This window comes from Thalia democratica, chromosome 3, assembly GCF_965202585.1.
Source record: "Thalia democratica chromosome 3, ktThaDemo2.hap1.1, whole genome shotgun sequence".
Lineage (NCBI taxonomy): Eukaryota > Metazoa > Chordata > Thaliacea > Salpida > Salpidae > Thalia > Thalia democratica.
Genome location: NC_139167.1, coordinates 42,882,533 through 42,893,614, shown reverse-complemented (window position 1 = coordinate 42,893,614; position 11,082 = coordinate 42,882,533). Strand labels below are relative to the sequence as shown.

The window sequence follows — 11,082 nt, the reverse complement described above, 5'->3', positions numbered from 1 at the left end:
TTTCTGTTGTCGGTGAAGCTTTCTGTAAACATAGTTCTAAGCACATTTTAAGAAACTCTTCACAGCTTAAGAATAATCCCAAGTATTTATAGACGAATTTGTAGGTGATTAAGAATCCGATAACAATTGTGTATTTAAACTTTTTGAAATTTATTATAAATTTATTTATTTACGAGGTATAAACTTACGTAATTTATGGATTTACTATCATTTAGATCAGTGGTCTCCACAAAGTGCACAGAAATTATTTACTGTACAAAAACATTTAGTAGATAAAAAAAAAATAATTATGTTTGTTTTTCTATTGAAAAGCTAACAATAAAATAAACTAATTATATTAACACGATATTGACTTATTAAAACACTAAAAACTTAAAAAAAAGTTAAAAAATATTTTAATATTTATAGTCAAGTGTGCACAGAATTATTTTTCAGTAATTTAGTGTGAACAGCTTTTAAAAGGTTCAAAACTACTGAAATAGATTGCAGTTAGTATAACTTTAAAAAAAACTACCTACGATTTAAACAGTAAATTTTATTTAGTTCACAAAAGTTAAACTCACAAGTATTTTTATCTTACGTTAACTATCCTTACAAGGTAAAAACCAAGGTAAGAAGCAAAAGCAAATTCTTCGTTTTCAAACACAAAATAATACTTATGTAGTTTCGCGACTGCTCATAATTTACAAACAAAAACTGTATTTGATAAATACAACTTTTACTGTGAAATATAAGCTCTTCTAAATGAATAATTAGTTCATAAACTATCATTCTAAAGAGGCAGTCAAAATATACTTTTGAAATTTTATTAGTATAAAATTACCAAGGTGCTATGTAGTTTTAAGTTTTAAAACTCTTATATGTTTCAACATTGATAATAAAAAATTAAAATGTAAAAAGAAAAATTAACTGTATGATCGAAAACATGACTTGCACGAAAACTAAAGTATTTCATAGTTTACAATTGCTTAACCTTAACTTTATTTATCTAAATACTTGTAAAAAAAACTCTTCCAAGTAAAAACATTATCTAAAAGTTTTTTATTATAACTTTTTTAAAGAAACACAGACACTTATTAAAAAACCAAGCTTTGGAATGAATTTATCAAGCAGCAGGTGTTCAGTGATAACAACTTAGATATAAATTAGGAAGAAATAACAGAAACAGCAGTTGGTTGCTGTTGGTTATTCTGGTTCCCTGCTGACATGGATTGGGTCTTTGTAGCAGATATTTGTTGTGGTTGTTGATCGAATCCACCGATAGCTGCAGATGTAGGTACATACTGCTGACAACTTTGTGCTACAGACTCGAACAGTCTGTAAAGCAAAAATATACATGATTGATGAGCTTATGCATAAAAAAACAATAACAAAAAAAAAACAAACTTTGTAATTTCAGGAGCACACTTAACAAAATCATGCTGCCAAAAGTTGAAGGTTGGGTTTTTAATAAGCTCAATGAACGTTATGAGAAGACCCCATGGATGAGGTCGGTTGACAATCAATCTTTCCAGGAGTACCCTTGATACAAAAATAATTCATCTTAATTAATAAATTACGTTCAAACTGGTACTACTAGCTTTCTTGGAGCATTTATTTTTCATAGATAGTAATTGTTGTTTAAAATAAAATCCATTTTAAATTAAAAAATAAACAAATTTTTAAATCGTAAAAAATAATATTAATAAGAATACCAAAGTTGCTTTCACTTTTAATTTCGAATGATAAAAAAATAGCCAGAACAATGTTTTAAACAAGAACAATAAAAAAAAACCTGGTTATTTGTTCTTGTATAACTTGAGAATTTGCTTCAGCAAACAAATACAAAAGCACACAGCTGAAATAGTGAGTGTGGGAGTTGGGATATCTTAACTGGTTCGCGATTGCATTTAAAAACAAATACCTACAAAAATTATTATTATAAGTACTTATATCACTACAATTTTTCTGTCTACCTTTTGAAAAACTTTCGGGAAAAATATTAATAAATGTTAAAATATTTTAAGAAAATTCGTTTTAGTTTAATGTAAATTTTATATTTGTCTTTTTTTTAAGGCTTAGAAACTGTTACAAATACTTATGATAAAAAAACATGAAATAGTAAGTTAATTATATAGGTTTTTTCAAACTAAATATTTACCTTCCTTCGTTGTCAAGGTCAACTGATAAAGACTGAAAAATGTCCATGTACGGAGTATGTGATATGTTACCTATGTTGGAAGCGATTCCTTTTGTACGAAGATCATCAAGTGCTTTAGTACCAACATATAGTACAAGGGCATTCATTAAAGGTAAGTTGTAACGTTCATTACCACTCGGTGACAACTGTTAAGTTTTTCGAGCTATTTAAAATATATAACAGAAATAAAAACAAATTATACAATAATCTTCCTTTATTCTACCAACATATGTTTCTGTGTGTCAACGAATCAACACACTTCACTAGGATCTTTTGTTAGCAAACAATTAAAACTATATTTTGAACAGTTATAACAGAAATAAAAATTTAGCTTTTTTATTCAAGTCAATTTTTAACTTGCCGAGTAGTAAGAAATATTTAACATGAGAACTATAGTAATAAAATAGAATACTATTTCTAATATGCACGTCAATTTAAAATCTGCTAAAACAGTGATCATTTAATTTTTAATTTGATTAAATATCAAGAATAACGATAACTGCTATAGATAAATTGTTTAAAAGTACATACTTGAAAAAAAAAAGTAGATTTTGCTTTTGCGTAAAACTCTTGAAGATAAATGCTAAAAAAATCCATAAGCTGATATTGCTTTACAAATTAACAGCTTAAATTTTAATTACAGCAATTAACTATAATTAAATCTTTTAATACTATTTTTAATTAGTTGTCAATAATATTTCAAGGTCCGAAAAAAACAGAAAATCAATTTTGTAAACAATCTAGTGCATATTAAAACTACCGGATCCTATTTTTTTTTTAAATCCAGATCCGGCCAAATCATAGCTGAGATTTGGCCAGATCCGGATCCAGTTAGTTTGGAAAGACTTTGTTTTCCGCGATCAGAAAAGCTTCTTTCAGTTTTATATACTTAGATTATTGTGTTTAGAATATTTAATATCTATAAAAATAGTCAAGCGAAACAGACTAATTAAAGTTTAGTTAAATCAATCATTTGTTGAAAACATACAAGTACAGACATCCATTAAAGTAAAAATACTGAATTGTTAATTTTCAGTATTACTTGAAGATTAGATACTTTTACCGACTCTATAATTTAGATCTATTTATAAACTTAAAATACTTTTTATTTTTTACTATAAAACATATATTTAAAATTGAATGTATTCAGGGTTGCCATGTTTTTTTTTTTTTTTTGGTTGCCATGTTTTTGGTAAATTTTCTCCAGTTTTATATAAGTAAAACTGTTTGGGTCTATTTTTAATTTAAAATTAAGTTTAAGGTAAGAAACTGTATTAATTAGTATCAAAACATTGAAAAGATACTGTTAAGCTACTTTAGATGTAATTGTTAATAAAAAAAATTTTGATGATGACAATTTTTTTATGTATATGATATATTTTTGTCTTTACAGTCTAATTTAACTATTTTATTCTCATTTAAATATATTAAATAATTTAAAAACTCTACAAATATAGATCATTTACTATTTGGTAACTATAACTTTAAATTAGAGTAATTGTTCAACAAATTTTTTTATTTTACAATTATTCATTTTACAAAATAAATTTCTTATTAGTCCTGGTTTAGATGAAAAATAGTATATAGTGGTATAAAATATTTCTGTGAAAAGTTTAAAACTCTATATAAAGTTATGAATATGATTGCTATGGACAACCAACCATTTTCAATTACTAGCGATCAATGCTTCATAGACCTGTTGGTGGCTTTATAGCTAAGTTACTTGATTCCGAGTACTAAGTACTTCACTGATATAATTAGTGCTTTTCATTGATAAAAATACAAACTGAGTTATCAGAAGCTTTGTTTTTGTCTTTTACAAACGTGACATATGGACAAATTCCAAGACAAAGATATCATATCTTTCTTTGACAGCGCATTAGTTAAATGAAAGCTTTCAGTACAAACACAGAATTTTGCACTGTAAGGAAATAGAAGGTTCTCACACTGGCTTTAATATTTGTGAAAACATAAAGGAGATGTTTGAAAATTGGGGTATCAATATAAATGTATGTAAACAGTTGCTTAAGAAGTTTTTGTTCATCTTATAGTTCAATTTTAAATAAAGGTATAATGTGAAGGTTATCATTAGAAAAAAAGTTCGTTATTTTTTAAGGATTGTAACATTTAATTTACTTCTCTTTTACGTCGTACAAGGTACAAAATTCAACTTAAGCCGTATTAAGTATCTTGAAATTTAACGTTTAAACTAAGATTGCATATAGGTAGTTTTTTTTACAATGTTATTTTATTAGTGTTCAAATAAAGTATTTAGACAATAACTTAAATTTTTTTGAAATTTTTTTTTTTAAACAATTTTTACTAATTAATGGTATTAAGATAACTAAATGTTATAAGTTTGTCCTCTATGGAACTACATAAGACTTAAAACATTTAGGATCCTAATCTAAAATTAAGATCCGAATCCGGTTTCAGTCGGATCTTAAATTAAAAAAAGATCCGGATAATAAATAGTGGATCCGGTGGATCACTAATTAAAACAACGTTCCTAAATTACAAAAAAAAAAGAAGTTTCCTTGTATTTTGATAACTAAGTTTTTATTTATATACATTTACCATTAATAAATAATTAAAAACTACTATTGTAAATACTCAAAAAAACGTAAAATAATGCGCTTTTTGTTCAAATCTGAACTACTAAATAAATCAACCAAGATGTATTTGTCATGAAATAAATTTGTTTAAAAATGCTTTTTTTTTTGGAATAATAAGTGTAAAAACATAAGCAATGTCTTCTAATGTTAGAATAAATACAAAATCTGCTAGCTAAGTTAATCATGCATTTAACAACCTGAAGTTGCGAAGTAATTTCTGGTGGAAAAGAAACAGGTGATCTTTTATCGAGGTAGTTTTGTAATTTGCTTTGAAACTCAGGAGTCATTGGAGCAGTGATAGATGTCAAGATGCGAGGAGGTTGCGTTATTTCGGGTAACATATTTACCTGATTAGTTTTTTAAAATTACAAATCATAAAACATAGTGCTATATTAAAATTATTTCAAGGGTAAGAGAGGTAGGTGTCTTGAAAACAACCTTAGTCACAGTTTTGTCTGTGAAGATCTTTAAAATAATATCAATGATTTATATTATTAACTCTACAAGTTATAAATCAAATACTTTAGGATTTTTGAAACTTTTCTTAATTAATTAATAAAACATACTTTCTAAGGTACTTGCAAAAAACTTGATAAAATGTGTTTAACTTTACTTGCTTAAAAATAAAAAAAATACATATATATAGATTTAAAACATTTGATCAAAAAGACTTCTTTTTTTTTCAATAAAAACCACATAATATAAATTTATATATAAAATAATTGTAACTTAACTATGAAAAAGTTAAGTTACAATTTATCACTTAATTTAATTGCAAATACTTGAAGAGCTATATTAAAATATAATTAATTTCAATCAAACCTACAATTAGAAAATGACTGGGAAATAAACAAGGAATTTTGTTTACTTAGTCATCAAAATGCTAAAATTATTAAGAAAAATTAAAAGTAAACATACAAAAAAAAAAAAGGAACACTTGGTTGTAATACTTTTACTACCTAATAATAAATAAAACAAAGCAATAAAAAGCTAAGTATTCTTATTAAAAAAAACTAATAAACTTTTAAATTTGGTGTAAAGGGGTCAGGAAGACGCATATGACGTGGAAAGGCGCTCAGTACCAAATTTCTAAGTTGCACGCAGTTTGCTGGTATGAAGTCACATAAAGAAAAGTGGTAGTCACACAAAAACTCAGGAAAGTCGTGCAACAAAATCAAAATAAGTCTTAGGCAACCCTGTAACAAAAGTAAACTATAAATATATATGAAACAACAAAACTAATTTTGATAAGCTAAAATATTTAATTTCGTTTAGTTATTTTGTTGGAAAAATAACAATTTTTACTTTTTTTTATCGTATTAATGCAGTGATATTCTGTATGAGACTGTAATAAAATAAATACACAGCTTAAATTTTGTGTAATATTTAGTTATTTCCTTTTATAAAACTAGTTTATATAGAATTTAGACTACATTTTTCAAAATTTTTATAATAAGTCAATTTATTATCAACTTTTAATGTTTACGTTTAACTACTAACAATTTTATTAGAGTTAAGGCCGTAGGGTGTTTAACTTTATTCTTCTACAATAATTTACATTAGCCCTTATATTCAATATACAACTATATGCTATAAGATACTTTTCACAGATTAAAAATATAACTTAACTTTTGAGATTTAGTCAGCTGCGTAAAAAGTTTCCAATACAAAGGTATGAAAAAACATTTTTTATTGCTAATTTACTAAGAATTTTTTTTTATCTACTTAGATATATATTCTTTATTTTTTGATCAATTAACCTTAAGTTTTACGAAATGTTTCTTGGACTAATAGAAAAATATTGTTGTACAACCTATAAATACATATAATAACCAAAAAAACTACAATAGAAATTTTTATCATTTAGTTAAGATTTAACTGAGAAAGTTTCAGAACGATTGCTTGAAAATTGTAAGAGAAGATATATTTTTAATTAATTGGTCTTTTTTCGCCATTTTACTTTGGTCCTTCCATAAGGAACCTATTGAGCTCTCCGTCTTTGTACCCTTAAATCTCAAAAAATACTTTGAATTTCACAAAACAGTAAAAAGCAACTGCTAGCTAAATTAACGATCTTAAATATAAGATCAAATGTTGAAAAATTCCTTAGCAACCTATGGCTTAAATTTTTTTGATACACTTTTAACTTGGCAGGTGTCAATTTAAATAACTAATAAAAAGCTATGCAGCCAAAGAAACAGCTGTTTACTTAGCTACATAAAACTTCAACAATTTTTTACACTGAAACATGTATCTTCGAAATATTAACATAAGTTGTATATATATATATATATATTTATCTTATTATATAAAAACTATAATTTATACATCTGTTTCATACACGAAATAAAAAGTTTCATGTACTCCTCAGTAAGCTAATAATTGTCTGCATGACTAATTTGTCGAGCACTATCAACCAGAACTTTTCATAAAACCTTTAATATATATATATAAAATAAGGTTAATGTTTAAACTTAAACACTTTCAACTGAGCCCACTTGAAGGGCTTTTAAATAATTTATTCAAATGGCGATTTTAAAAATTCTGGAACATATGTTTCACAAAGCTTTAATTTTTCATAAAGCTTTGATCAAGCTATATATATATATATATATATATGTATATAAAGGTTTATTTAAAGATGCAAAACTCAAAGGACTCGAGTTTCGTGCCTATGCACTCACCAGCTTCAAATAATATTAATAAAGCCCTTAAGGTGGGCTCAGTGTGAAAGATTTAATTTATCAAGTTAAATATCTTAATTCTATATATATATATATATATATTTATTAGTTGCGACACGTGGTATTTTTTTGAGGGTTGCAGAAAATTTAAGAGTTTTTAAAAGATCTTTAATTTGAAATTGTTTAAAAATAATTTAGTAAGACAAAAACATTACAATTACAATAAACCGATTGTAAACATAAGATTATGTTAAGGGCATAGGGGGGGGGGGGATAAGCACCCTTTTTTGGTTTTTGATCTTATTTTATATAGTTTTTACTAAGCTACAAGATGCTTTTTACAGATTTATAAAATTCAAAATAATTTTTGAGATATAGCCGGTCAAAGTCGGAGCCAACAATAGGTTTCTTATGGGAGGCGCAAACCAAAACGGCAAAAATTGACTATTTCACTAAAAATCTATCTTCTCCTACGTTTTTTGAGAAAACTACCTCAAAATTTCAGGAAGTGTTCCTTAATATATTTAGAAAATTATGTCGGAAGGAATTTAAAAAAAAATAAAAATCAAAAAAATTATATAAAAAAAAAACAGTTTTTTTATTATAAAATTTTTTTTTAATAATTTTTTTTAAATTCCTTCCGACAGAATTTTCTAAATACTGCAAGGAACATTTCCTGAAAATTTGAGGTAGTTATCTCAAAAAACGTAGGAGGAGATAGACTTTTAGTGATTTCTAGTTATTTGCCGTTTTAGTTTGCGCCTCCCATAAGGATCCTATTGTTGCCTCCGACTTTGACCGGCTATATCTCAAAAATTATTTTGAATTTTTTAAATCTGTAAAAAGCATGTTGTAGCTTAGTAAAAACTATATAAAATAAGATCAAAAACCAAAAAAGGGTGTTTACCCCCCCCCCTATGCCCTTAAATATAAAAACTAGATCAGTTTTATAAAACTATGACACGTTTTTTAGGTGGAGCATCTGCTCCACTCACGCGACGCCCATGATATTTATACATTTTTAAAGTATAGTAGTTAAGCGCTTAATTTTACTTTAAAAAATGACAACAGGGTTGCCAAATGTATTTTGGCAAACTTTCTTCAGGTTTCCAAAATATCTTCCAGGTTTATAAAATTACATGTTTTAGGGTCTATTTTTAGTTTAAAACTAAATTAAAGGTAAAAAATTGTGTTAAATAGTGTAACAACATTGAAAAGATATCTTTAAGCTTCTGTAAAAAATATATTTTCGATGATGACAAAATTTTTTATCTACATGATAGATTTTTCGTGTCAAATCGAAATTTTACTACTTAACATACAAAAGTTTTTTTTAGTTCCAAGTTCTTTAGTGATTTTTGTTCAAAATTCCAGATTTTTTTCAAAATTTCTCAAACTCCAGATTTTTTGGCAACCCTGTGACAATTAAGAAGGTTAAAAAATAATTTTGACATATTCTTTAGAATTAACACTAACTAGTTTAGATAGCTGTTTGCTATTTTACTGTAAAAGAGATTAATGTTTAGGGTAAAGCCAGTGAAACATCCATGTCTCGCTCTACTCACAAAATGGTTTACCTATACTTTATGTGAGTAGAGAAATAATATATTTACTTACAAATTGTGTACTTAGTAAATAAAGATGAGTATTTAAGTATTTTTAAGTCTACTCAAGACTTTATAAAATAGAAACACAAACTAATAAAAAACTAACTCGGTATAAACATTCAAAAGATCTTGGAATAGTGACATTTCTTAAAAATGGACCTATAAATTTAAACAAATCCAACAAAACTTGTGAGTACATTCCTCTCAGCTGAATCTATTAGATAAAAGATATCAAATTAAAATTTAAATATACTATAAGTTATAAATTGAAGGATATAGAATAATAACCCTAAGTAGCTTATGTAAAAGTTTTTTAGAGTTTTTACCTTTGGTCGGTTGTTTAAGATATCAAAAATTTAGTAAAAGTAAAAAATTCTAAGTTAATATGTGACAGAAATTTTTAATTATTTTCCAGTATTACAGCTGCTTTTGGTTAATTTTCTTATAGTTTAAAATACAGATTGTTTATAGTTGTATATTGTAAATAGATGGAAATTCTTAAAAAACAAATAGCTGACTATATTGTTATTAACTCCTTGTGCATTGTGTTCGTCGCCTCCAAGCATTTTTGATAGAAACCCGCGGTAGGATACTAATTCAAGCCAAGCAAACGCAAAACCTGGTAGCTTTTCAGGCCTCAATAGATGAAAAGCGTTTCTATAAAAATTTTTAGAAATTATCAATATTTTTTAACTAAAATGAATTTTTAACTTTCTTTTTTAACGTGTAGGTTAAACATTAGAATTCTTAGAACTTAATACTTTTTAACTACAAGAAATAAACTTACACAAAAGAAACCAAATATTGAAATGTTAGTGAGTCAATACCGCTGTTATTAGGTATTAATTTTATAAACAATATTTGAATAATTCTTTGATAAGGCATTTGATGAAAATCTGGTCCCTTAACTTCCTGATCTTGGTGCATGACTCCGATAATAACTCCTAAAATCTGTATAAAATTCAAACATGTAAGTACAAATACACATAATTGAAGTTTTTAATCTTAGTAGACAGTTAAGCTGAAGTAAACGTGGAAAGTAAAATTGTATAAAAACTTTTAATTCTAACAACTTACATAAAACTTCTATAAGAATTAAAAATTAATGTTATTTTATTTTTTACCTGATTTAAGCATGTTATACTTCTTTGATTGGTGTCTCCACCTGGAGGGTATTTAATAATCATAAAAATAAGTTCTACATAAGCATCAAGGAAATGGTAGCATTTATTGCGAGTCATTGATGGATTTATCATTGTATGGTTATTTGCCATTTCCTATTTAAAAAAGTAAATTAATTTTTTTTTTAGTTTTAATGATATTTATATATTATATTTAAAGTATCTAAGTTAATAATACGAACTAAATAATTTTATCTTAGCTTGTTTGATAACGTAACTTCAAAATATTTTTACAGTTTAAGGTTCAAACTTACAGGAAATTTAATTTTTTAAAGACTTTATCCAGTCTTGTACAAATTTATAATATCGCTTGTGTCTTAGTAAAGGTATTCATAATAATTCATAAATTTTAGTAACTAACTTGTAAAGTTTTGCATGCGTTAGAAACGAGATATTCTGTGCAAAATCTAAAAAACATAGTTATGTTGTCGTCGCTATCAAAAACTTTGTAAAGTTGAAGCTGTCTGACAAATCCTATGTATGCCTTCTGTAAATTTTCTTGCCCATAAACAATGTTTGACCACTCACTTATTTTACTCTCAACTATCCTGGAAAACCCAGGGCGATCGTCCATCTTTTTAGCCTGTAACAATTTAGCTTCAAGTAAGTAACGATAAACTTTTATACTTTATATTTAAGATATACATATGTATACATAAGATGTAACGTTAAAAGGCATTAAATCCTGGAGATCCTGATAAGCTAAGCTTATCGGAATATGTACCACAGATGTTTTTGTGTTAAAACTTTATTCCGACTAACGGCGTTTTTTTTTCTAAACTTTTAAACCATAAAGTTCGTTTTTAGTTACTAGTC

General features: G+C 26.2%; 1 protein-coding gene across 1 annotated transcript in view; it reads right to left on the bottom strand.

Annotated features, from left to right (window-relative positions):
• Positions 1–526: 526 nt before the first annotated feature.
• LOC145832309 (CCR4-NOT transcription complex subunit 1-like) overlaps positions 527–11,082 on the bottom strand; it is a 59,816-nt gene continuing 49,260 nt past the window's right edge. Inside the window, exons 40-50 of the mRNA XM_082939627.1 lie at positions 10,628–10,849; positions 10,210–10,362; positions 9,873–10,036; positions 9,628–9,742; positions 9,192–9,299; positions 5,817–5,990; positions 4,992–5,141; positions 2,141–2,325; positions 1,775–1,903; positions 1,387–1,521; positions 527–1,317 (exon numbers count right to left, since the gene is read on the bottom strand). Coding sequence (XP_082795753.1) covers positions 1,146–1,317; positions 1,387–1,521; positions 1,775–1,903; positions 2,141–2,325; positions 4,992–5,141; positions 5,817–5,990; positions 9,192–9,299; positions 9,628–9,742; positions 9,873–10,036; positions 10,210–10,362; positions 10,628–10,849 — 1,707 coding nt within the window. The 3' untranslated portion in view covers positions 527–1,145. The remainder of the gene's footprint in view (positions 1,318–1,386; positions 1,522–1,774; positions 1,904–2,140; positions 2,326–4,991; positions 5,142–5,816; positions 5,991–9,191; positions 9,300–9,627; positions 9,743–9,872; positions 10,037–10,209; positions 10,363–10,627; positions 10,850–11,082) is intronic.